Raw genomic sequence first — 26,459 nt, forward strand, 5'->3', positions numbered from 1 at the left:
AGAGGTGACATCACCGTTTCTCCTCTGCCTCCCTCCCATCCCTCTCCTCCTCCTCCTCTGTTCCCTCCCTTACTCTCTCTTCACCTCGCTCTCTGTGGACCATCCCTTTATTGTGCTCCCCTTTCGTCCTCCATATCCTCCTGTTTTATCCTATACAGCCAGGATTACTGCTCCGGTTGTTGTTCTACTTCTCATGCTCCCCCAGCAGTGCCAGGAATGATAACCCACACCGAGCCCATTTGGCTGCTTCATTCCAGCAGCTAATGAAGTAAAGTGAAGGTGACAGGATGATTGTGTGCGGCTCTCTACGCTCCACTGGGCTCAACTTTTAATTCACTGGATCAGTAACTCTTTAGCTTCAGCTCATCATTGTGCAACCAAAAAGGTATGATGAGCGTTACGTAATGCTGGTGAATAAAAAAAAAAGAAAAGCTGCACCAGGCTTCATCGTAGTCTCACATCTGAGTTAGGGGATGCTGATTTCAGGATAACAAGTCTGGGGGGTTGTCTGGCCGTGTTGTGACAAGATAACATGATTATTAAATGTCACCCTCTGCTTCTAATGGTGATAATGATCTTCTGTTTTACACTTTTATCTGCTGCACCCTGATTAGGACTCATTTATGTTCCAGTCAGCCGTCTCTGCCTCTCCCTGCAGCTGATCTAGAACCCTGAAACACACACACACACATATCTGAATGCTTTCTTATAAAAGAAACTTTCTACTCCAAAAGGCCCCGCCGTTCTACTTCTGCTTCTTTCCTACAAAAGCGGAAACGATTACCCCGCTCAATTTCACACTCCTTCAGTTCAGCACTACCTGATGTTTTTCATTTGTTGCCTGCAGACTGGTGAACAGTTTACCCCACGCTGTTCTAAGATTACTCCTGCTCCCACTTTCGTCTTCTTCTTCTTCTTCGGATCCGTGCGCGAGTCTGCAGCTCCGGAGCACAAACTTAATAAACACTGAAATGAAACAAATACAAAAAAAAAGAAAAGAAAAAGAATGGCTGCTTTTGAAACATGTTTACAGGCACAAGGGGGGGGGGGACTTTATGCAGCAAAAATGAAAATTTTGATCTCACATGCATCTGACTGAATTAATATGGGGAAAACTATTTGGTTTAAAGAGAAAAAAACTAAACAAAAGGTGCCTTGTTCCTGGTTTTCAGCCAGCTGTGACAGACGACGGCAGGGATTCAGGGAAGACGCTGTGACCCCCACAGTAACCTGTGAGATACATTTATTGACTCATCTCGTGAGCGAAGATAATGCTTCCTGAATGCCAGTCGAGTGGAGCCGGAGCTGCTTTAGAATCAGCGCCAGGAAGCCTCCAGGGTTGCTCTTCAGGTCACATTTAGATATTCTTTATACAGTCCAGAGTATAAGCAGAAACATTCAGCTAAGTGTTAAAGTATGTTGTTGACAGTCGGGGTTATATATGATGTTAAACCTAAAAACATTGAGTGAACATTAAGTGGAAGTTGCTGTGTACTGCTGTATCATGTTGCAGGCTAGAGAATATACAATATGATGCTTCTGCGAACTTGTTTTTATTGAGTTATTATTTTTAATAATAGAATAAACTCTGGATGTGGGTGAAATTCTAAACTCCTACCTTCCTGATATCACTCACAGGTTCACTGATTCTTAAATAAAACAGGCTTTATCAACACATACTTTAGTTCAGTGGCTGTACAGACCCACCTTTCCTCTTCAGATATGTTCATCTGTTCCTCCCCCCCAGCCGTCGGAGGCAGATGGCCGCCCATCCCGGGCCTGGGCCTGGTCCTGCAGGAGGTTTCTTCCTGTCGCCCGCTGCCCTGCACTCGCTCAGGATGGAGGATTACATCCAAGGGAAGACTCGACGTAACCCACCGGCTTCCTTAGACAGACAGCTTTTTTAGAAACTGGGATTTCTAACCGACTGAATGGGATTGCTGTTTCAGAGCTGGGCTGGATGAATGTTTGCAATTTGATTTGGACAAATGTTAATGAATTACTCATCCATACAGATTACTAGACATACTGGATCTAAAGTGCCTCCCAAACAAAGGTTTAGCTATCTTTTTAGATCTCCACACTAATCTCTCCAGAGCTGGATCAGATTTTAGGTCTCGCCCTGCTTGCTGACCCCAGTTCAGCACAGGAGCGCCGGCTCAGTGGAAACATCCAGCTTTGAACAAAAACAAGCCGGATCTCATCGTGGCGTTCTTCAACACACGCTCATGTCGTCACTGAACAACTGATGGACTGTTCCTCACATTTTCTATTTCAGCCCAAATGGATTAACTCCATGTATCAGTTTATATAATAATTTGGCTCCAACAGAACCTGTTTTGGTGATTTATTATTTAATTGAAACTGTATTCATCTTCTGCTTGACAAAAAAAGGATGAAAATGTCAGCGTTTGATTGCTGAACTCGAGATTTAAATTGCAGGTTATATAAAAATGACACGAAGGAGCCTCAAATATTGCCCAGAGTTGATGTAGACCTGTTAGATTTGACCTCATAATGTACATCTCATATCTTTGACTCCCCCCCCAGAGCAGCTTAATCAACATTCTTCTCATTGATATGAGCTTCATGTATTTCCTGTTTGACCTTTGGCTGAGAAGACCCTGACAGACAGAACTCCAGCCGAGCTTTCTGCTCCTGTTTCTGAAATCAGCACAGCTCCACGCTCTGTCCACTGCTGCTCGTAGAAATAAAGCTCAGGAAACTAGGTCGGCACCACGTCCAGTCAGAACCGCCCCCCCCCCCTCCTCTCCCATTGAGCTGCTGTTTTTTTTGTTTGGTGGTTCTCTGTGTGCGTCTCCAGCCTGAGGGGTGCCAAACTGCCCATCTGCTGCCGGCGGCCGAGGATCTGCCAGGCGTCCGGACAAAGGCTGCCGCGGCGGCGGACAGCATGGGAATAATGATGGATGGTGACGGCGAGGCACTGCTATCAGGGTCAAACGGTTGCATGAATGGGGACGAACGCAAACCAGGTTTGGAAGATAAAGCTAATCTAATGGCAACAAAATTTCTCAAGAAGACGGAGAACTGGATGGTCAGCGCTGTGGTGATGATCATTTCAACCAGGGTTGTAGACGAGAAGCTGCGTCCAGGAAAAGATGAACTGAAACTGATCTGTGGGGAGAAAGTCCTGATTGCTTCACCTCCTCATGAAGAAACTTTTACGTCTCCTTGACCTTCTGGACTTTCACCCCAGCTGTCACCCTGTTACCCCCGACCTCTCATCTGTGACGGATCTTTCCACCTGTCCGTGCCGAGGCCCTCTCCATCCATTTTACTTCCTCCTTCGGCTTACTGGAAAAGCGAGTCGGCTGGCAGACCGGCAGGAGAGATGGAATGATATATGAGGAGGCCCGGGAGCTTATGAATGAACAACTTAAAGCCCGGAGTTGCAGAGGGGGGAAAAAAAAACAAAAAAACAGATGCAGTCAGCAAAATACAGAGAGAGACAAAAGCTATTCCATCAGCTTAAAAAGCTGGAAGCAATATAGCAAATGGCTGCAGTGAGGGAGTGGACGCTAAAGAGGAAAATCAGCACAAAGTTAAAAGCCACAAACAATCAAAAGGTTTTCCAAGCTGCACGTAGAAATCAGGATGAAGGTTTTTACAGCAGAGGCCGTATCCACTGAGGGAGAGGTGGAAATAAGACTGAAGCTTAAGAAAACAAAGGCATCTGCACTGTGGGGGTTCTTAGCATCTCTATCTAAAAACTGAAACTATATAAAACTGGATGAAGAAAAATAAACTAAATAAATAGTAGTTTTCTTCTTAGTTTATAAGAAATCAGTGAAGTCGTGGCCACTGATTCCTGGCAAGATACAATTCTTATGGTCAGAGTTGGGAAAATTCAAGAGATTTTTTATTATTTCCATAGAACTCCATTGTTTGCACCTCTATAACAACTAAAAATCAATGTTTAAGGAGCCACTAATGTGAATTTGTTGCCGTTGTTTTCTTTATGAATAAAAGGGAAAGTAAAGACCAGAGGGTTGTGGATCTTGTTCCACTGGAGGCTCAGGCTGTCAAAGAAATCTTACATTTTCAAGTTCTTTAAGAATAAACTTCATCTAAAATGTATTGTTTACCCAAAGGCTGGCTTTAGTGGTCAAAAGAAGTTCAGTACAATCAGAATTGTTGTTCACTTCAAGTTAAAAAGAGAAAAGGTCTGTTTGCTCATGTGTCCTCCACCATGACATCCAGAGCTGATCAGAAAACATTCTGGGAAGTCTCAGCTGGAAAAGCAGTGAAATAAACAATAAATCTGGTTGTTTTAATTATTCCACCTCGTTCAGTTTCCCACACATTATATCGACAAGCTTCCAGACCGAACACCTGGCGCCTCATTTTCTGAAGCAGTGCCAATTTTCACCTCAGCTTAGGCTGATAAAAGGTTTTTCTTCTTGAAATTACTGAAATAACTTTGCTGTGAGTTCTGAGGATCTCATCTGTGCCTCATGTGATCCGCAGAGAGGTTTCATCTCACCTCACGGCATTAATAACGAGGAAGTTAAAAAAAAAACAACCCTGGATCAGGACTGAAAAGGAAAACAAATAAAGTGTTCCTGGAAATCCTTTCTACTTGATAGCTGAAAGTCAGAAGAAGCCAAAGTAGCTAAGAGAGGCTAAACAGTAACTAAAAGCTAAATGTCATACAGTAGCTAAAAGAGGCAAAAGATCAAAACAGACCCAGTTTGCTGAAGCAGATTTTAAAGAGAAAAATGTTTTGAAGGAATTGAACTCACTCTACATTTAAGGGGAATTTTATTTGAAATAAAATGACATATTTTGAAAAGTCACAGGACACTAACCCCAGCCAAGCTGAACGTTTAAGAATGCTCAAAGTGCACAGAAGCAGTTTGTGTTTCTTGTGTGAACGCTGACTCAGCGTTCACACAATAAATAAAATCACCAGCAGCTACATTCTGGGGAAACTGAGCAACAAAAAAAATGGCGTTTTGTGCAGGGAACGGAAAAGCAGAGATCTCTGCGAACCAAAGCTCCCAAGGTGTGAGAAGGGAGCAGATTTTTTCCTGCCCCCTGGTCCTGATGCAGCCGATGTTTGCAGATCCATCGATCTGCTTTAAAGTCATTATGTGGGCAGAAGGTCAGCCGGCCGATTGCGGCCCGCCTTTAATCACTGCGTAATTGAAGGGAAACGACTCGGGTTCAGTTTCCTGCCGGGCTGCTGAGTACGAGCAGCTCACTCACTGCAACACGTCTCATTAGGCTGCGTGGAAAAAGCTCAGAGTCGGCCTCAGAACAACGCTGCCGTGACCAGGAGGCAAAACGAGGCCAATCGGACAGAAAAGAATTGCTTTATGGGTTTTTTTTTGCATTTCAATTCAAATTAAGGTTTAGCAGCAAACCTTCTGCACTGTGTGCTTTGTTGCTGTAAGTTCACTTCCTTTCATTTCAAAAGCCTTTTCCCTTTAAATTAGAAAACCCACATTTGCTGCCTTTTATCTCCCATCACATTATTTAATCTAAATGCTGTATAACACATTATAACACCACCACCTCCCTGCTGTTTGGAGATAAAGAAGTTATTTCAGACTGCACTCTGCCTCATGAACTCACTCTCCCTGTGACTCAACAGTACTCCTCTTCCTCCTCCTGATGACCTTCAGCGGCTGTCCTCGGGGCACCGTCTCTGACGTGACCTGGCTGAATTTCACGCGGCGGCTCGTCTCCTCTAAAATGCCACAAGGTGCCCACCGCTGTGCCCCTGGAGAGGAGGTGGGGGGGGGGGGCGGTGGTGAAGGAGTAGGCTGAGGACTACAGCAGAGACAAGGAGGGTAATAAAGACTGTGACCTTTACAGGAAGCAGACTGTCACTTCGACTCTGACTGTGGACCGAGAGCAGCTGCAACCAAACCCCCCCAAACATGTCAATAAATCTGAGAACAGACCGAAAACATTCATCTCGGGGTGACCAAGCAGACACTTTTAAAACGGGGCCCGACACAGGAGCACTGAAGCGCCCTTATTACTAGTCCATTAAAAGCAGTGGTCTCCAATCTTGGTCCTGGAGAGCCACCATCCTGCAGGTTTTACTTGTTTCTCTGCTCCAACACACCTGATTTAAATCAATGGGTGATTAACAGACTTCTGCAGAACATGAAGAGGTGATAAAACCACTGAATCAGGTGTGTTGGAGCAGGGAAACAAGGAAAACATGCAGGATAGTGGCCCTCCAAGACCAGGATTGGAGAACCCTGATTAAAAGTGTCCCGTTTAGTCTCACGGTTTTGAAATGAAACAAGTTTTGTGGCTTGATGGGGAACAGTGTGCCGGTTTTGGTAACCATGTAGACCAATATGGAACTCGATGGGATTTTAGTGACACAGATGAGAAAAGCCAGCCCCTCTTTGGAGCTAAAACATCATCCTTTGTTTAAACAAGTCGCAGGAAGCTGGACTTCACAGGTCTGAACTGGCACTCGGCTGTCTTTTGCGGTTTTGCAAAAAAAAAAGGAGAAGGGGTTTCCCAAAGAAATGTTCACCTGACAGTTCTTGGCATCACACCAACATCTGAGCGGTCTAAAAAAGATTCCAATCTTCTCACCCCCACAGTTCATTTTAGTAAATATTTAAATGATAAATCAAATTGTTTATCTTCCTTCACGCAGTATCTTAGTGCTATGAAACTTATGATTTTCTCTCAAATGGAGGGTGCACAGCCAAGCTTCCATAAACGTCAATTATATTTTAGCTCAGAATTGGAAGGCTTTTCTTTTTTAACATGTCAAATCTGCAGAAAACACTAGAAAACTAAAGATTTACACGTGACTGTCAGCGACGGTTCGTTTGAGGCTTACTTTTCACTCTCGTTTCTGTCTGCTTGTCTTAAGTTTGTCATCCGGGAGTGGCATACAGGTGTGGTTACCATGGTGACGGCAACAAGCCACTGGCAGCAGCTTTATTGTTTCTTTTAATCTTTTAAATTCCCATGCTGTGTTAAGTTTAGAGGATTATATAACTGCTGTTTGGTCAGCAGCTGCACTGGCTGCCTTCAGACGTGTCCCGGTGTCCTCCTCCTCCCCTCGTCCTCACAGGCCGAGCGGGGGGACAGCAGCCGAACCAGGAGGTGATGACAAAAGCCGACAGTTTGAAAACATCCCATAACACCTCCCCTGAACAGTCACGCTGCTGTCAAAACTGGAGGGGGCTGCTGCTGTCCACCTTCATACGTCAAGCTTCTCCTTCAGGCATGAAGTCGCTGCAAAAAAATAAATAAGCCGAGTCGGATTTTAAATTTCGGCTTCTTCTGCAAAACAAGAGAGGATGAAGTTTTCACACTTTTATATCCTGTAGGATCCAGAAACTTCTGCTTGTGAAATGATCAGCAGTTTGTTTTTAGTAGCCAATTAAACATCTCCTCCTATAAACTTATTTTGTCTCCTTGTACATTTGGACTAAAATAAAAGCCTGCAAGATTGTGATTTATCCCACGGTCACTGAAGGCAGCAACAGTAAGGTGTGAGGCTCACATATGAAGCTCTAAAAATAAACTTCAGCCTTCATCTCCTGATGAAGAGGAAGGGAAGTTACCATCAGTGCACTTTGGGAAAGCAGTGAATGGACAAGTAAAGGGACAGTTCAGATTTTTTTTTTAAATTTAAAAAAAAAATGCCAGCAGAGAAAAAGGAAAAATGGTCAATTTTAAAGGGATTTATAAGGATTATAAGAAACGTGACTATTTTTTAAGACATAACTGTTGGAAAACTTGGATTTAAAGGGAGATTAGGAGAATTAGTTGCCATTTTGGATACTGGGATTGCTACATGGTGTCTTTAAGGACTCATTTTTACTCAAATTATGGGGAAAAAAATATGTATTTTCACAGTTTTTGCCCTACAGCCTGAGCTCATTTGGCAGCATGGGTCACAATTATTTAAAAAAAGGAATAAAACAATTTATTTTTGTAACAAGAACAAAAAGATTTCATCACATCTATAGATGGAATCTTACTCAAATAGGGTTATAAAGTTGTACATTTTTTGTTAATTTCAAACTTAGAGCTTGTTAGAGAACACTAAATGTGTTCATAAAGTCTAATATATTGAAATTTAAAGACTTAGTTTAGCTTAAAGGTTTATTTATGTACAAAGCTAGAAAGAATGTGTTGCTTAATTACTAAGACGTTTGTTGTGTCTCCACTTAAAGACACTTTTAAAGGCCTTCTTATATGAACTACATTAAAGCTGGTGGGTACCTCAGGTCGGATGCAGACTCAGATAGTTTCAGTTCCTGCAGCATGAACTGGAGAACGTGCAGCGCCGCAGAACAGGAACAACTCGCCCAACACCTCATCGAGCTGCAGCGCTGACAGGAGCAGGAAACAGTTCACACAACTTAACCCGGTCCGGAGGAATCTTCTGTTGGTTAAACTTCACGCTAGAATCTTTTTTTTTTTTTCTATGCATTTGCAAATCCAAACATGAAGACGGGAACAGAAAAATTACCTGAAGCTGTGGGGTTCATACATCGTGTGTTATATGGAAGGAAAAACAGCTCTGACTGTGGGGTCTGAAAAACTGCTGCATGACAGCACTGTAATTTCATTTATCACGCCTCAGCACGCGCCAAATCAGACATAGATGCTCCCCGCTCGCCCCCCGCCCCCGCCTCGGTGTGTGCAGGTTGACAGAGGGAGCCGGGGCCAGAGAAACACGGGAGGCTGGGTGGGGCGGGGGCTTTTATTCGATTGTTGGTGGGGCTCCTCGTGTGGAACTAATTCAACACGAAACAGCGGCTAAAAGAAGGTGACTCCACAGGGGCCGAGGGAGGGAGGGAGGGAGGGAGGAGGACAGGTGCAGGCATGCAGGAGCTGGAGGAGGAGGAGGAGGAGGAGGAGGAGGAGGGGGGGACCCAGAGGAGGAAACAAAACAAGTTAGCTCCAGTCCCAAAACTGTCTCAGAGGAAAGGAGTGAGAGAAGTGAGAGAAAAGCATCTTTGTTTCATCTGAACTTGGAGAAATCAAATGTCTAACGCGCTCCTTGAAGGAATGCATATCGCCCGCCGCCCTTCATGCCAGCGTTTCAAACTAAAACTTGAATTAGATCTTTCTGACTCTCTGCTACTACCTCAACAAATTAAAGGCTGATGGCTGCAAAACTGACATTTCTCTGTTTGTTAATGCTGATTAGCTGCAGCAGCCATTTTGAATGTGGTTGCCTCTAAAAATAATCAGGATTAGATGTGCAGCCAGTTTCATTAAAATCCATCCACACACACACACACACACACACACACAGGCGCAACAACATTATTGCCCTTTTCCCTTTGGGGCCAGGCGTTAACGAGGACGAAGGGAGTGACAGGAAACGAAGTAAAACCTAAATGTACGTTAGAATCTACCACCTGTTGTTAGAACAGATAGTCGAGCAGAACGTGAAACTTGCAACGTCCTGATTATCCAGAGGAACTTGAACACATCACAGATGTAAGGGTTAAAACAGATCTAAGTTATCATTCACTGTTGGGGGAAAAAGGAGCTTTGAAACACTGAAGTCATCATGTGACACCAAAGTCACATGATGCACAGACCAAGGTCTGACCTGGTCTGAGTTAGAACCCTCTCCTGTTCTCTCTCTGCAGCGGGACAGTTATCCAAAACACTGAAATCACCCATTTAGGTTATTTAAAAAGAAAAGGATTCGTGGTTAACTTTATGATAAATGCCAAGTGGTACATGACAGATGCTGGAACAGAGTAACATGAATATTTAACGAGGTATTTTGTGCCACAATAACTTAAAAAAAGGCTTATTGTTTGAGTTCTGAATGCTTTGTTAAACACAATATATTTTTTTAAGAACCAAACCCTTGTGAGGAAAAATGACCGGGTTTCTTCCAGAACTCATTTTACTCCTGCCAGGACAAACGGGGCAGGTTTGAACTTTTAATTTCCTTTATTTATCGGTTTGTCGCAGCACTAGTCTGGACTCCAACTCCAGAGAACTCGAAGAAAAGTGCTGAAAAAATGTGCTTTGAGGAAATTTATTCAGAAATGAGTTTGACCCCAATTGTTTTCACACAATAATCTGGATAAATCCAGTAAGAGTCGAGGCAGAGGAATGATAGGATTGTTGCAGTTAATTTGTGAAGAGAAGGATTGCAGACAAAAGTGGATTAGTTGTTGATGACCTGGGGGGGATAAAACGGCTTCAACCATTTTGTAGCCCCTTGTTTTTAAATTAAATAAACTTTCTTTTCAGTCCTTGGTCAGGTTCATAAGCCTTACAGCCTTACATCGCGGTTAGTTTTTCACGTCAATAACGAACCACAAGTGGAAACACCTTCACTGCAGCTGCTTCGAACCGCAGGACGACCTCCAGCAGGTGAAACCTGTGAAAAATAAACGGGATAAAAACAAGCCAGGCTGACGTCATCCTTACTCCATCAGTAATGAAGACTGAAAAGGAGGAGAGTGTGACAGAAAACACTGCTGGGATGACAGAAGAGGGCGATCGGCTGCAGCCAGCTCCTGCTTTCCGCCCGTCAGGCAGGACGGCGTCACTTAAATGCAGAAGGATTCATGCTGAGGTCGGCGTGAGCGCTCCGCCTGAGCCCGATCTCAGAACTGTCCTGTAACCGGGTCAGGGAGCGGACATGGCTTCACGGGGACATAAATTCACTGCAAACAACTGCTAAAACACTGTTAGAGACAAATGAAATTTTATGCATTTATTCATGTAGTTATTTCACTCTGGTTCAAAGGCTCAAGGCTGGGTCAGCGATTTAATACCCAAAAATACTCTAGAATTTATGGTTAATTATTTTTATATCACCTTCAGGTTTTCTCTTCATTTTTTTTGTACCATCCTTCCTTAAAAATGCCACAAAACTTTGAAAAGTGCATTTTGGTGAATATCTCCAAAACTTCTCAAGTTGTTCATACACTCCCAACCCCATAAAAATGTTCCCCATTGTCAAGGCTTGTGAGGTCACAAATTTGCAACAGGAAACCACCAACATTTGTTTTTTTTCCCCAAAGGTTTTATAACCATCCTGTTCAAACAACATTCTGTTTTTCTTTTTACACAGCCAGAGAACAAAATAAAAGAAAAAAAGAAAAAAGATTGAACATAATAAACTCCCAAACCTTTTGTACAGAGAAATCAAACTAAATGAAGAAAACATCTCTTATATTAGTCCATGAATCCTCGCTTGCATTAAATCGGGAAGGGAGACACGTCCGTGTCTGAATGAGGCTCTCTGTGTTGTACGCAGTTTCAATCAGTCTATTTCACTTGCTGGTTTTATCGGTTTTATATGGAATAAGAACCAGCAAGACTAGGCCATTCAACGAGTAATCCATTAATGTCTATGATAGTGTGTGCGTGCGTTCAGAGGTTACCAGTGTGAATGTATCAGGAGTAGGCAAAACTAATTAAATGTACGCATGGGGGTGTGTGTGTGTTCGTGTGTGTGTATTAAGAGTCTCGGGGTTTAAGCCAGTCCGAATCCCTCTGAGCATTCCTGAATGGCCAACAGCAGCATGTGTCTCAGCTTCTCATAGCTCTCATAGGCTGGAAGGTCCAGCTGGTTAAAGCTGAAAGAGGTGGGGGTGGGAGGGAGGAAAACAGAAAACATTTTCAGTTTTGTTTACTTCGGTTTACCCGTTCGTGCGTCATAAAGTTGCTTCATGTTTACCAGGTGTGAGCAGATGGCAGGCGGTCAGTTGAACGATCATCGCGGTGGATTTGAAACTTCTGGATGCCGTTCATGCCCTCCAGAGCGGCAAAGCCCTGGAGAGGAACCTTAGACGTGCCGGTGACGAACTGGAGGAACTTGGCCCGGTCTGCCTGATCAAAGGAGCGCAGGGCCCGCCAGAACCACTGAATCTACAGTTTAAAAAAGGCACAAAGATGCTTTAATACAAGTTTAAATTCTGACTGAAAGAGGATTAGTCATGGTTGTTTTGGTCTAAACATGCTAATCTTTCTAAGCCATATGCAGCATCCTGTATCAGCTCTATTAGCTCCTTCACAAACTGATTATTTATATTTCTGCATGTGTCTACTCATCGGTACCTGGATAGAGCTGGACTGGTATTTATGATATTCAGTGTTGGCCTTCAGGTCGTCAATGTCGATGGTGGGCAGGCCAGAGATGAGCAGCTCCAGCTCCTGCTCTGTGAAGATGGAGATCAGCCTCTTGGGGATGATCTCGTAGAAGCCCTCGAGGAAGGCTGCCAGCTGTTTGCGGATTGCACCTAGAAAACAAATCAAGGTGGGAATATTTTCAGCTCACAAAATACTAATGAGTTTCTAATAGAATATGTGTTTTTAATGGGCCAGATTTAAATTCAAAGCTTCACTGACTAACATGTCCTCAAAGCAACTCAGTGATCTCGTTCTAGAAACCTCATTTAATGCTGCTGCTTTAATAACTGACTGCTGCCACCTGGTGGCTTCGATTTGAATAAACATTAAAACAGCATGTGCAAACAGAGCCAACTATTTGGTCAATTGAACAATAATACACACATTTGTCATATCAGGAAGTGCAAAAATAATAAGCCAACAACCTCACTGTTTATAAGAACATGACATTTTAGAGAATGAATCACTTCCTCACCTGTCATCTTCATCTGGCACACCAGGTGCACATACTCCTTCTTGTTTTCCTCTGTGACTAGGATGTTGGCTCCATTCGGCTTGAGGTCTCTAACTTCACACACTCCAAACTCTTGGACCTAAACAGAAAAGTCATTAAAAGTTAAAAATCCCAGCGACATATATGACGTGACGGGGAGAAAAAGAAAATGCTCTTTCAAACACTTCAACACTGACCTCTGTGCTGAATGTCAGCTCGTAGCCCAGCGTGGACACGTCATTCTCCAGCAAGTAAACCAATCCCTGGAAGAATGGGTAGTCCTCGCTTTCCATGTCCGTGTACCTGACAAAGCCACAAACAAGTGAATAAGTTTCACAAATTCAGGAAGAATACAACAACTGACAGCTAATCAGCTCTCTGAACATATACAGCATTATTTACACACGATACAAGTTTGTTTTAAAAATGCCTCAACTGCACTAATTATTCAGTAATAACAAGATTAATCTGGGTCAGATACCTGACACTCTTGCCCAGGATGTGTTTGTAGAAACTGCGGGTGAAGTAGCATTCCAGTAGCCGGTTATCATAAACGGCCTTAGCGACAACACGACCCACAAACTTGAAGTAGCTGAGGTGGTTGGGGTTGCAGTGGGACGACGGGTTTATGGTGTATGTGACGCGGTCGCCTGGGGAAGTGCGGAACAGGGCGTACATTGGGTTGAACATCTCCCGGGAGATGATCATGTACCACTCCCTCAGAAGGCCGCCAGCATCCTGACCCTCCTCCCCTTCAAACACAATATACCTGGAACAGAACAAAGGCAGACGATGATGCAGGTTTAGTGGTTCAGATTTGGGAAGACATGAAGAAGAAAAATAACAAAAACCAATGTAGCCTTACAGCCTATTTTTCATGTCCTCTGGGCTCTTGCGGTGCAGTTCTCTGTAGGAATCCTCAAACACATGATCTCGTCTCACGTGCACAGCCATGTCCTCTTTTCTCAGGCCTTCATCCAGTCGCTCCAACTCCTGACGGAAGTACCTGAACAGATCAGGGAAGAATAAACATGAGCAACTTAAACTGTGGGTAGCATGCCATTTGGTATCAGCGTCCGAGAATTTCCCTTACTTCCTCTTAACATCGAAGTCCAGGATGCGTATGTAGTCAACCAACACTGCAAAAGGCCCATCAGCTAAATGAGTGGTAGACTGTCGGAGGATCTGATTAAGCACAGTGCGATGGGTTTCTGAAAATATAAACCAGATGTATGAGAAACTGCACAACACATTCAAACAAAGCTTTACACTTAGCTTTTAAGCATTTCAGGCTCACCAGCAAACCGGAGGAACTTCTGGGTGTCTGGTGGCAGATTTGAAGATATATGCATGGAGGATGGCTCCCTGGAAAAGAACGGGTCCAGAGAGGAAGGTGTGGCGGGTGTGAGGGGTGCTGGCGACAGCGGCGGAGGCTCATCTTTGATGTGAGAAAGCTGACTCTCCCGTGTGTCCCTCACAGGAGGTTTGCTCTCTCGCTCTGTGGCGTGAACTAAAAAGAAGGCCTCTACAGCGGGCTGGAGCACTGGGGACATAAAACATCGGTCTCAGATGTGCATCACAAAAACCAAGACAAACAGAATAAAACAGTACAGATAAACAAATGATTCCACTTACCCAGCACAGCATGCTGGTCATGAGACTCCTCCAGCTCTTTCAGGCACTCCCCGAGCATGTCCCATAGTTCATCCAACAGCAGCTGCTCACTGAGCAGAGGGAGGTCAGGAACTTTCTCTTCACTTTCTGACTGACCGTTTCCCTCTTCATCTGGAAGAGAGAAATCCAATTCAGGTCATTTGCATAAATGATTTTCTGCCCGTTTGATAGACTGCTTGAGAGTTTGTGAAGAAGTGAAGACTTATCTTTGTTACAGCTCATTTTACCATCAAAACTGGCGCCATTTTACTCAGAAAGTCACAACCAAAAAATGTCTCAGTGTACAAGTATACAAAAAAATTGAAGAAAAGCATAGACACATTGCATTAACTGGATGGGAGCTTTATTTAATAACTTACTGGGAAAATAAAGAAGCGTTTTAAGTTGTAATTAGGAAACTGAAAGTGTCATACCCAGGGGTGCGGGGTCTTGCACTAGAGGAGACGGCTGGTCCACATCCATTGGAGAATCATCTCTCTGTGCAGACTGGGCTTCTGGTACTGACTGAACTTCAGACTACAGAGAAAAAACCCCAGATACATCATCAACCACAGGAAAAACATAATGGAGTATTATTTTTTACAGTAATACAGAGTGACTACGACTGCCATGCAAAAATGACATTCTTCTGATTCAAAGAGAGAGGATGTTTTTAGGGAAGCAGGTTGGGGAAGAAGCATGAAGCCGTATCAGCCAACAAAGACAACAGCAGTGTAGCAGGCAGTACATTCACATCCACACCGTATTTTGAAACAGAACATGTCAGTGCAAAGATACTGATACACAATGCAATGAATCACAGGCATATCTGTCTGATGGGGCTGTCAACATTCATCATGAGCACAAAGATGATGTCACAATGCATCAAACACCTGAGGTAGGAGTGACTGAGTGAGATCTTACTGCATCACATTTACAGATAATCAAAGTATTTGCATTTTAATGAATGGGTGAGCTTTGCTTCCACAATGCATGAAGCCAATACAGCCACGGTCAATCTAGATATAAAGCGAGTCAGTGGATAATATCTTTCACATTTATCTGGGTAAACACCACAACAAATAATCCTAACTATCCTATTGAGCCAATTTTTCTCTATATTTTGTTTACACATCAAATGATGCTTTACTATAATGTGTGTGCAGTGTTTAAATATGGGTATGCCTGCTGTCAGAGCAGCCCATGCTAACCGTGGCAGCAGCAGCCGTGCCAGTAGGGGGAGCAGCACCAGTGGGAGCATGGGGGGCAGCCACAGAGGATCCGGCGGCAGAGGCAGAAGGGGCGGTTGGTGGGGGGGCTTGTTGGAGCCGACGTGCACGCTGTCCCTCTCTCACCATCTGGATGATGGCATCAGCCTCAGCCTCAAGCTGACGCACCGCAGCCTGGATGCTGCTGGCTGAGCCCAAACTGCTGGATCCTGAAATTTTAGGAAAAAAACAGTTTGGTCACTCGTGAAAATATTTTAAATGAAATATTATAAGCTCCGACCAAGAAGAGAGCTTATCCGTTGCATCTTCTTACCTAATCGACCTGTTTGTTTCGCTTTTTTGTTGGCACGTCGCGTGTCCTCGCGCAACTGGATTATAACCTGCAGCACTCGCAAGAAAAACTTCTGCGTGGATGTTTTGGACGTTAGTGAGCTCATACAGGGAAGCTGCAACTCACGGCCCCCCAGTGTGCGTTTCTGTGCAGCCACAATCACCACGCTTTCTGACCCGTCAAACCTGTGCACAAATCGACACGATTAAACATTTAACACAACATCACATTCCGTCAGCTCACTGTGGCTAATTTCAACTATTTAAAACAGCGCCACATTCTTTTGTTTTTAACACCATCAGAGTTCAGTCTACAAGCACTTCCTGCTTACCTGCTGGTCATTTTGCCCTTCAATCTGGCGGAGATGGAGGATTCCTCGGGAGGTGCATCAGGTGAATGCGAGTCGGATTGCGCCTGCCGTTGCTGCTCCAAGTTGTACTCTCTTAGTTCTGCCAGTAATGTGCCTGAGAGAAAACAATAAGAAGTTCAAACTTTTTGAAGAAACTAAGTATTTAAAACAAAAAAAAAGAATAGGAAGTGATGCAAAAAACAACAACTGACCAATCTGTTTGCAAAGAGTGTATCCGAGGTGTCTCGCTCCACTGAGCAGCAGTCTGAGGACTGTGTCTCTGGTGACACCGTCTCCTCTGGACAGCTGCAGCAGAATGTTAGCAGCATCCTCTAGACCCTCCTCTGAACACGAGTGAGACGTCAAAACCTTTTAGGGAGGAGTGAAAAAGCATTAGGAACGATAAACACTCAGAGTGCAAACCTCCTCCAGGCCATAACATCATTTATAAAAACCCAAGGTTCTCCGGATCACTACCACAGTTTAATCATTTGTTTTTTGTGACAAACTGAGCATTTTCTGAAAACCTCGTCAAAATCGGTCAAGTTTTTAAGCAATCTTGCTAGCAAACCAACATAATCGAAAACTGACAGGAAAATGTAAGCATAAAAAAAACTATCCAAATACAACTATCAACATCCTTTTGTTTTAACCCTGCTCTGATACAAAAAGGTTCTCGTCGTGATGGTTAACAATCCTTTCTGTAAAAATTTCTCTCCATACCTCCACAGAAAGTTGAAGTTGTTTCTCCGTGAGTCCAGTGGAGGCCATCTTTTCACTCTCTATACTACCAGTCATGCCCCTCTGTTTTCCTAGTTTAACAAAACAGAATTACTTTTGGGGTAATATTTTGCAAAGTCATTTCTACATAAATGTGAGCCATTTAATTAAATAATGGGTTCAAAGGTACCTGTAGAGGTTGTTCCAGTAGATGTGGGTATAATGATTGTAGTAGAGGATGCCTGGGAAATTGACAGATTTGTCCCTGAGGATGTACTCTGAGCTGCAGCTCCTACCAAGGCTCCAGGGGCTGCTACGGTGGGCTGCACAGAGCCCACTGACGTCGCGCCTTGCGTGGTGACTGAGACAGTGGCTCCTGAGCTTGCTGTGTTAGGGTTGGCAGCCTGTGGGGTCGGGTGTCCAGCAGGCACCTCAGTGGCCTTGTTGTCAGGCAGGGCAATGGAAATGAGGGAGAGAAGACGCAGTAGCTTTTCTGTGAGCAAGGAGCTCCGCCGGATTACAGGATGAGACAACATGTTCATCAGCTGCCCAAGAGGGGAAGTCTCTAGGCTGAACTGTGCTCCTTCGGCCTCTGCACCGCCACCCAGAGGCACCATTTTCATAGAAGCTTTGCCCTTGCGGCTGACATTCATGTTGTCAAGCTTGACGAGCAAGTCCCAAAAATCTGTGGAGATGCCTAAAGACTGAGGGGTAGCAGCAGATGAGCCCAGGGGGTTCTGAGTGTTGGAGGCATTGGGGTTGCTCTGGGACCCTGATCTAGAGCCCATACCTCCACTCCCTAACCCAGAAGAACCTGAAGAAAGTCGAGAATCCAGATCAGAAGATGAAGCTGATAAATCCTTGCATCGCTGCTGGGTGAAGTGGCTGGGGAACACCTGCAGGATCAGACAAAAGACGGAAAAAAAAAGACTAAATATTGCAACCTAAGTGACAATTTCTTATCACGTCACTGAAAAAAAAAAAGCATCAAATGTAGAATAACACAGAGGGACGCACACCTTTGCTAGCTGGATGAGTGTGTCCAACACGTGTCGACAGACCACCGGAGCAGCTTGTGGGTGGATGTGAACTGTAGAGCCTCCGCCTCCAGCACATGTAACACTTGCAGCAGTGCCTGAGACTCCACCCCCCAGCGTTCCAGATCCTGTGGAGCCACCAGCTGAATGTCGATCAGCGTGCTTCCTTCCTGACACTCGCTGGATCTGGAAAATGTTTGTCCTGCAGCCCAAAGCCGCATCCATAGAGACCGAGAGCCAAGAAAGCTGGCTGGAGCTACGGGACTCCACCCTGTTCAACAGCTCTAAGGAGGCTGAAGATGAAGAGGAGTGAGAAGAGCTGGCTGGACCTTTCCCTCCACAGCCTCCTTGACTGCTTCTCTTGCCACGAGAATCTTCCAGGCGTGTGGTCTCCAGACACACCTCGCTTTCACTGCTGCGTTGGAGGATAGACAACAGGCTGCGGATGACCCACCCACGTGTTTGAGAATGGTAGCAGAGGTTCCTGAGAACACGGTGCAGACGACTGGTGTTGAGCTTTGGTTCGTCTACGAACAGCAAAACCAGCAGGCACGACAAAGCCTCGTGGTCCAGCAGCAAACGTCCACGCAGGCGCAGCAAAGAATCCACATTTGAACTGGATGGTCTGAGAAAATAAAACATTTATTTTAGAGTTTTAACTACATATCACTGGATCAAGATTGTTTATAAAAAAAATTCTAAACTATTCCTTATTTCTAAAATGCTCTCCACACACTTTTAGAGACAAGCAAAAGAAAAAAACAACAGGAGCAATGATCACTTTTTCTCACCTGTGGTTTGTTCCTCCACCCATTTGAAATGTCCCTCCTCTTTGGACAGCCAGACGGGTGTACTGAACACCACGATTACTTCCTAACCGACTGGTGAAGGCTGGTGAGCGCAAGATCGCTGACAGGGCAGAAGAGGAGCTATGACCAAACAGCCTATCGTGCATCAGTTGTCTCTGACGCGCCTCTTGCTCTCTACGCAGTGCAGCGGCTTCAGCAGCGATGTCTGGAGGCATGACAGCCAACACGCTGTCCTCCATGTCCTCAAGGACACTACGACGAAGCTCTGAGGGCAGAGTCTGGATGAAGGTAACTGGGTCCAGGGGCGTGTCTCCCTGTGGAGGCTGCTGAGCCAGTTCTCTACGCTGCTGCTCAGCTCGTTGTTGGGCAAGAACCTAAGGCAATCATTGACATGCTCAGTGATGGAAATCAAAACAAACAATTTGCTTTCTGTAATCTAACTTTACAAAATTTCTCACCTCCTCTTGGATGGCAGGTGGCAACGCTGCCAGGAACTCGGGGCTGACCTCTGTAACTCCTGGGCCTCCAAGTACAGGTGCATTAGTGGAGGGTAAGGTTGTGGCAACAGGAGGACGTGACGGAGGTCTGATGCCAAGCTGATTTTGGAGCACCTCTCGACGAATGTCCTCCGGAAGAGCTGCTAAGAAGGATGGGTCCACACCCTCTGGTAAATTGATTCCTGCCCAGACAAAAATGTTAAACATTAATATATATATATATATATATATATATATATATATATATATTTTTTTTTTTTTAAGTGAACTGCCAAAGTAGGGTATCACACTTAACATTAATCTACCTATTTTACCTGCAAGTGGGTCCTCCTCCTCATTGCTGGTGGATGGCAGAGGCTCCTCCTGAATGGCCTGGGACTGGCTATCAGCACTATCACTCCTGGGCATCGTTTCTCCCGGGGAAGAAACAGATGTGGAGCTGTTAAAAAAAAAAATTGAACATATTCAAATGTTACTGAACAAGTCATTTTGTTTTGGTTTAAGAAAAGAAAATTAAATCCACATCAATCCACTGCAAACTGGAATCTCTGTTTAAGGAAGTAGACATTCATGCAGCACGATTTGCCAGAAGACACATTAACCTAATACCCACCCAGTCTCTGCATCCGTCTGCCTGTCAGTCAGCCCGCTCTCCCCGCTGCCGGACAGCTCCTGGGACAGCTGGGTGGACTGAGCAGGGTTGGAAGCAGCTTCTTCTTGAGTAGCAGATGCAGGACTGCTGGTGTCCATCGGTGACCCTTCCAGCTGTGAAACACCAACCACTGCGGGTTCTGAGTTCTCTACAATATCTGGGCTTAGGGAGGCTGAGGATAAAAAAAGGATAATTAGTTTAATCTCTAAGGGTTTATTAATAAGTTTTGATTTTAGCTTCAACTATGTTTTTATTATTATTGGTAAATTTGGGTTAATAGAGATATTAAAGTTAGTTTACCTTCTCTGGCTTCATCCAAAACTCCTCCACCAACACCTCCTCCGACTCTCTCACCAATGATTGGTGCTGGGGACATTTCCATCTGAGATGCTTCTGCTTCACTGTTTGGCCTCTCGGGTGCTGACAAAGATGGAAGGCCAGCGCCAGCCAGAGCAGCCAGTGAGCTGGCGTGTGACTCAGCCAGGAGCAGGTCAGCGATTGGCTGGTGGACCTGCTGACTGATAGCAGTCTCCAGGGAGACCAGCGCCTGTTCGTGAGGAGCAGGTGTGGTTGGAGTCACCTCTCCAGACGGAGGAGCAGTGAGGAAGCCCTCTGAGACCCTGGGTGTGTCTAGACATGACATCGTACCATCCTGAACTTGCTCACCCTCTGTAACATCCAGGGGGAGAAAATGTTTAAAGTAGGAGCATAGTTTATTTAAATACAGATTTAAAACTTTTGAAAACAACAACACAAATGTGAACACATCCAACTGGTCACAACTGTTGCATTTGTAATTAATAACATCTACCACATGCCATTTTGACCTAACAATGTAGCACGAATTCTGAAAACTTAAAAAAAAAACAAAAAACAGAACAATACAAGCAACTGCAGCTGAGAAGTGCTTACAAACATTTCAAAAAGTGTCCCTTATTAATGTTACAAGAAAGGAAAGCAATGTGAACACATACACAAGTATGAACTTCCAATACAGATGCAATAGGCCTCTATTGAGGAAGGCAGTAAGTTGTATAGTTATCTCCTGTATGGGGTGCAAAATCCTGATCCCCTTCAACAACACAACTTACTACCTCACCACATCACAGGCAGCTGCAGCAGAGCACATACTGGCAAGTAAAACTTAAAGAACAAACAAAAAACAACAAAAACAGCAACAACAACAAAAAAACAAAACAAAGTGCCATAGTAAGGTGTTTGTCTCTGGAGTCTCAAACTCAACTGAAGGGATGAAACAGTCCTCCAAAATATAGTTTGCATGTTGTTTCATCAGCACCATCTTTATCACAGGTCAAAAAAATTCCCCACAATTGAGTGTACTGACAACGAAGCCCAAAGCAAAAAAACTAAACAAAAAACATAAGCACCCCAAGTACCTTTCAGATAGGACCTTTGTCATTCTGAAAGAGACCACTTCCATCAGGATGGATATGTTCCACCATAGAATAAAAGTGATCATTTAGAACAACTTCATAATGGCTCCAAGTGAGTTTTCCTTCCAAGGGGATTGGTGGACAGCAATACAGAGACAACAGATCCCTTTATTGGAGAGGTCAAAACTTTTCCCCCCCGATTTAAAATGTTCTTTGCATGCATGAAGCAAAATTGTACACAAAAGATATAACAATTATGGACAGTAACATGCCTTAAAAAATAAAGGCCAATAATTTTGAGTTTAATAAGTGTAATCTAAATAATTATTAGTAAGGATTTACTTCTTTAGACCAAAATGAAGAAGACAAGCTGGTATGGCGCTGCCATAAGAAAGACAGTAGACTGTATAGTTATCTCCCAGATCTGGTGTGATCCTAAAACTATACAAACTACTACCTCATCCCACAGCACGCATTGCAATCTGTCTGTTTGCCTCAGGGACATCCTTCACCGAGATGTCCAATCCAAACTGGTCGAAACATTTTAATGTTATGACAGAAACAAAAAATGTTAAAACTGCAAATATCAGTACCTGCAGTGTTCTCCGCTCCATTAACTGTACCCAATCCGGAACCCTAGGAACAAAAAACAAATTTATCATCAGAAGAATATTAATACCTCAGCCAAGAGAGGATTTCTCTTTTCCATTACACCATTTTAACCCAGTTATATGTGGTCCTACTGCCCCTTAAGGTCTTTTTTAAGCACCGATTTGCTTTCCCATGGGGCAGAAAGACATCAGACACTTTATTTTGCCACTGTAAACACCTGTTTACACAATAATTCCTTATTATTTGATACTTTAATGCATTTTGAATTTTGCAGATCAGATAGGACAAAAAGGCTGGTGCAAAATCAGATGTTTTGCCCCTCAGCCAAGTAGCTTGTATTTTCTTGTACAGGTTGCATTTTCTGCCCACCTGTAGGCTCTGTTCTCTGACTTGTTCAGAAGCCCGCCTCTCATTCTGCTTGAATTCCTCCTCCTCGGCCAGCTGCCTTCGTCTCTTCTCTCTGCGCTCTTCCAGTTCCTCGTCTCTCAGACTCTCCAGATGTTGCAGAATAGGCACTTTCACCACTAAAAGTCAGACACAAGTATCAGATTTACAACTCTGTTGTGACTGCAGCTCAACAGGTTATCAATCTAACTGAACGTCACCTCAGTTCTTAAAATCTGATCCAGTCAAAGATAATAATTCATTGTTTCCACAGGTAATCATTTGTATTGCATTAATTCAAGTATTGTTTTTTGGTTACCAAACAGATTTTAAAATTTAAATTAACAAGGACTATAAACAACTACCTGGGCCCTACTTCGTGATTCTAATTTCAAATGCATATACTTCCCGAAAGCACCAAGAGCCCCATTAACACCATCTTTACCAGATTATCAATTCAGACATATTAGTCTTAAAATATGATTAAAATATAATTTCCTCTAGATAAAATCAAGAAAAACAAGAAACCACCTAAATATATTTATAATTCACGAAGAACTGACCTGCTACACAGTCGTGCATACTTTCAGCATCCAGCACCTTACACTCATCAGTCCATCTAGTTAAGGCAGTGGGAATACTAGAGAGGGTTCCTTAAGAGAGAGAATAAAAAGGTTCTAAAATTCAAAATATTAATTCCTAGAACAATTAGACAGAATCTCATTGTAATGCTTACCTGCTTGTCCTCCAGTGCTGCTCTGCTCATGGAAAAAGTCATCCAACAACTCATCGTCAGAACGCGCAATGATGTGCACGTCTTCGTTTCCAACCAAGAGCCGAGCCCGACCACGAGACTGCAGAGGCAGAGAGCTGGACAGCTGCAAAATGTCTGCTGCAGCACTGGGGCCCAACAATCTAAAACGGAAAAAAAGAGATATTTAAATTTTTAAAGAAATAAAAAAAACAGCTGAAGCAAGTTATTGCAGAACGTAAGAAGTAATTAACCCAAACCCTTTGGTTTCACCTTTGCAAAATGAGTGGAGGATTGGGCTGGCGGTTGTGAGGGTAGTGGACATGGATGGTGTGTCCACTGTTTGCAGTGAGCTGACGTAATGTCCGCTGGCTGCGACCCATGCCCTGTGCCAGGCGACCGCTAGTGCCTGCCACACCGAGAGTAAGGGAACCGTGGTCAGCGTGGCGGACCATCAGAGGGTGGGAGCTGGGGATGTTCCCTGGGGAGGATGGGATGTCAGCTGATGAGGAGGGGGGAAAAAAAGAAACGGACGTTAGCTGAAAGGTGAAACACAACCCAACGTGATGTTTAAAAGAAAGAAAAATAAATGAAGTTTTAAACACTTGTTAGAACTAGTTGAAAATATCTGGGCCGTACCAAACTTCAATGAACTCCGTTAAAAAAAAAACAGAAATTTCAACTGTCACATTTAGTCTTAGATAATAAATGCTTTTGCTTACTGTTGTTGGAAAACATGTTGTCAAACTCAATGATGAGGTCATCATCCCTGTCAAATCTTTCAAAGCGGATATGTGGCGCAGCATTAATGTCGGGGAAATCCTCGTCCAACTCCATCTCTGACCCCTCATCGTCGTCGTCCTCATCTCCTTCATCGTCCTGAAGAAAAGGCAGCAGCGATGAGTCTTAAACAGAACCCGACTTCATTAATAAACTTCACTGCATTTCTCCCTACCTGATCCTCCTCCTCCTCCTCTTCCTCCTCCTCCTCTTCATCTTGGCTGTCTTCGTCGTCGTTGCTGCCACTTGAATCTTCCTCCTGTGTGTGCTCTTCATCCTCGGGTTCGAGAATGTTCATTGAGTCTGATGAAGAATTTACACACACAGTTCCTGTGTCAATAAAACCAGCCATAGTAAGTGTGAAGTTAATCACTTTGAAAACATTTATTAGGACAAGAGGCAGAACCTGATGTGTTAGATCAGCGTTTAGGCTTTCTATGAAATCCATCCATAATAGTTTTCCATTGGGTCTTTGGTCTCTTAATGACATCTTTACATTAGAAGTACAGCTATCTATGACTTTATGTAAGTTGCTTCATGTTTTAATCCGATTTATCGTTTGTTTTACATTTTACCCTTTATTTAGTTTACATTTTGTTTGTGTCAAAACCAATGGAAGTGCTACACAAACAAAATAATTTATAAATGTCATTCTGATGTGTGTGCCATACCTTCACGGTTGGCCTGAAGAGTGGATGCCTGGCTGATATTGGATGGAGCCTCATCCATCAACACATCCTCTTGAGATTCATCCTCACCACTACGTCCCACTAATTGACAGGAAAGACAACATGATGCATGTGCTGTGCGTGGGCCGTGTGCTGTTTGCAAAACAGTTTTCATAGTGTTAGATTATGCATCATTAATAAAAGAAAAACTCCTTATACAGCAATTAAATTCCATTTATTGTATGTTAGGTTTGCTGACAGTATAAATGACAACTGTAAACTTCTCTATGCACCATCATGTGATTTACTTGTGTGCTTTACCTATAATTGTGCTGTTCCCATTGCCAGCATCTCTCTCCAGCAGCTCATCAATCAGGTCCACCAACTCATTCTCTACCTACATAAACAGGAGATTATACACAAATTCTGCATCAGCAATTAAGTAAACAACAGAATGAAGAAACGTGTCTGTCACCTTGAAACTATTTTTGGGAATATCCACTTTTCTTTTGTAGTTTTAAATGGAGATGTTAAAAATAAACTATAAGAAAGTACTGTGTGATGCACTGACATCTCACCTGCATAGCTTGAGTGCTTAGGACCTCCGGCTGACCTGCAATAACCACCGTGTCTCCCTCTGCTTCTCCGTCCATCAGGTCACTGTCTGGTCCCTGGACTCTGTGACTGCCATCCACCGGTTCCGTTTCTCCAGACTCTCCTGGAACAGAACCCACACAGTCAGCGACAGGTGGAAGCACAAGAACAGTGGAGTGGTTACAGGTCTTATCAGTCTAATGTGGATAATACCTTGGTCCTGTGTGTTGCTGTTGCTATCCCTGACGGTGCCCACTGTGTCGTGTTCCGTCTTGCTCTTGCTGGAGCCTCCTTTGCCACCAAAAAGACTGCTGGGCTGGTTAACAATGCGGGACAAAGTCTCCAGAGGCTTCAGCGCAGCGTTCACTGTGTTGGCCATGTTAGGACTAAAGGAAGAAAAGTTTAAAACACATTTTAAAAACAGCAAAAATAATAACTGGTTACTGAAGAAAAACTCAAACGTATGGGTATAACTGAGCTACAGTATTTGAGTTGCCTGGTTTAGCAATTACTAACAATACTTTAATTTAAAAATGAAGGGTTTCCAGGCATATACTTTAAATTCTTTGAAATGGACAAATCCATGTTAGTTACGAACTATAAATGCAATGTAGCAAAACATATATTGAAGGCAACTAGCAACTATCAAAATGGGTGTAAAATGTGTGACACTAAATATAGACTAAATGTTTTGCATGGAGGAAAATGCTAGATGAAGATAATTTAGGTAATCAATACTAATTTTCAGCCCCACAAAGTATCTGACTTTACCAGAGTAATCCATATTTAATTTATTTGTAATTTATATTAATTAGAGTAACAATTTACCTGGACAAATCTAGGCTGTGAGGCACTCGGGCCAAGTCATTGACCAGACCTTTCTTGAGAAAGAGTCTGATGATATTGTTCATGCCGTTATGTTGCGTCTTGGCTGCTGCCGTGCTATAGAACGTGGATGTGGAGGGGCACGATTCCATGATGGTGCTGATAATGCACATCACTGCCTGAAGCCTGTGAAATGTCAGACCAAGAATGAAAATCTTTTAGAGATCCGGATTTATAGTATCAATGTTACACTATAAAAAAGTACTTTAGAGCTACTCACCTGGCATGTTTTTCTGCACCTTCTGCCATCGCTAAAGCTCGACTGAGGGCAGCCTTCACTTCATTCACCAGGGCACCCTGGGCATCGGTGCCTGTGCCGGCAGCTGCCAGGCTGGCTAAAAAGAGACGCGCCAAGGCTGGGGTGTCCTTGTCCTCCGAATTCTGTGTGTGAGGCAGCAGGTGGTCGAGCACAAAGGCTAGAACGCTGCAGTCCTGTTGAAATACAAAACAGGGCAAAATATGTTGGGGGCAAAAAGGTACGGCAATAAAAAC

The 26,459-nt window shown here is 43.8% G+C and overlaps 1 protein-coding gene across 11 annotated transcripts in view; it reads right to left on the bottom strand.

The window, feature by feature from the left end:
• Positions 1-10,693: 10,693 nt before the first annotated feature.
• Positions 10,694-26,459, bottom strand: part of huwe1 (HECT, UBA and WWE domain containing E3 ubiquitin protein ligase 1) — a 37,780-nt gene continuing 22,014 nt past the window's right edge. For 7 of the 11 annotated variants that reach the window (XM_017430917.3, XM_025009285.2, XM_025009287.2 and 4 more), the window contains 36 exons: positions 26,188-26,399; positions 25,911-26,093; positions 25,296-25,468; positions 25,067-25,206; positions 24,810-24,885; positions 24,492-24,590; positions 23,996-24,150; positions 23,763-23,919; positions 23,314-23,542; positions 23,026-23,204; positions 22,853-22,942; positions 22,275-22,429; positions 21,887-21,929; positions 20,200-20,568; positions 19,861-20,071; positions 19,562-19,686; positions 19,209-19,429; positions 18,733-19,124; positions 17,924-18,566; positions 17,095-17,800; positions 16,908-16,996; positions 16,397-16,553; positions 16,167-16,299; positions 15,818-16,020; positions 15,487-15,713; positions 14,710-14,812; positions 14,258-14,407; positions 13,920-14,165; positions 13,716-13,833; positions 13,488-13,628; positions 13,104-13,391; positions 12,820-12,925; positions 12,605-12,722; positions 12,058-12,239; positions 11,678-11,868; positions 10,694-11,576 (listed from right to left, as the gene is read on the bottom strand). In XM_017430917.3, the coding sequence (XP_017286406.1) occupies positions 11,474-11,576; positions 11,678-11,868; positions 12,058-12,239; positions 12,605-12,722; positions 12,820-12,925; positions 13,104-13,391; positions 13,488-13,628; positions 13,716-13,833; positions 13,920-14,165; positions 14,258-14,407; positions 14,710-14,812; positions 15,487-15,713; positions 15,818-16,020; positions 16,167-16,299; positions 16,397-16,553; positions 16,908-16,996; positions 17,095-17,800; positions 17,924-18,566; positions 18,733-19,124; positions 19,209-19,429; positions 19,562-19,686; positions 19,861-20,071; positions 20,200-20,568; positions 21,887-21,929; positions 22,275-22,429; positions 22,853-22,942; positions 23,026-23,204; positions 23,314-23,542; positions 23,763-23,919; positions 23,996-24,150; positions 24,492-24,590; positions 24,810-24,885; positions 25,067-25,206; positions 25,296-25,468; positions 25,911-26,093; positions 26,188-26,399 (7,113 nt within the window). In that variant the 3' untranslated portion in view covers positions 10,694-11,473. The remainder of the gene's footprint in view (positions 11,577-11,677; positions 11,869-12,057; positions 12,240-12,604; positions 12,723-12,819; positions 12,926-13,103; positions 13,392-13,487; positions 13,629-13,715; positions 13,834-13,919; positions 14,166-14,257; positions 14,408-14,709; positions 14,813-15,486; positions 15,714-15,817; positions 16,021-16,166; positions 16,300-16,396; positions 16,554-16,907; positions 16,997-17,094; positions 17,801-17,923; positions 18,567-18,732; positions 19,125-19,208; positions 19,430-19,561; positions 19,687-19,860; positions 20,072-20,199; positions 20,569-21,886; positions 21,930-22,274; positions 22,430-22,852; positions 22,943-23,025; positions 23,205-23,313; positions 23,543-23,762; positions 23,920-23,995; positions 24,151-24,491; positions 24,591-24,809; positions 24,886-25,066; positions 25,207-25,295; positions 25,469-25,910; positions 26,094-26,187; positions 26,400-26,459) is intronic. The other 4 variants (XM_037977007.1, XM_025009289.2, XM_025009288.2 and 1 more) reach the window with 2 other exon arrangements.

The sequence above is a fragment of the Kryptolebias marmoratus genome, linkage group LG8 (assembly GCF_001649575.2).
Source record: "Kryptolebias marmoratus isolate JLee-2015 linkage group LG8, ASM164957v2, whole genome shotgun sequence".
In the NCBI taxonomy this organism is placed as follows: Eukaryota; Metazoa; Chordata; class Actinopteri; order Cyprinodontiformes; family Rivulidae; genus Kryptolebias; species Kryptolebias marmoratus.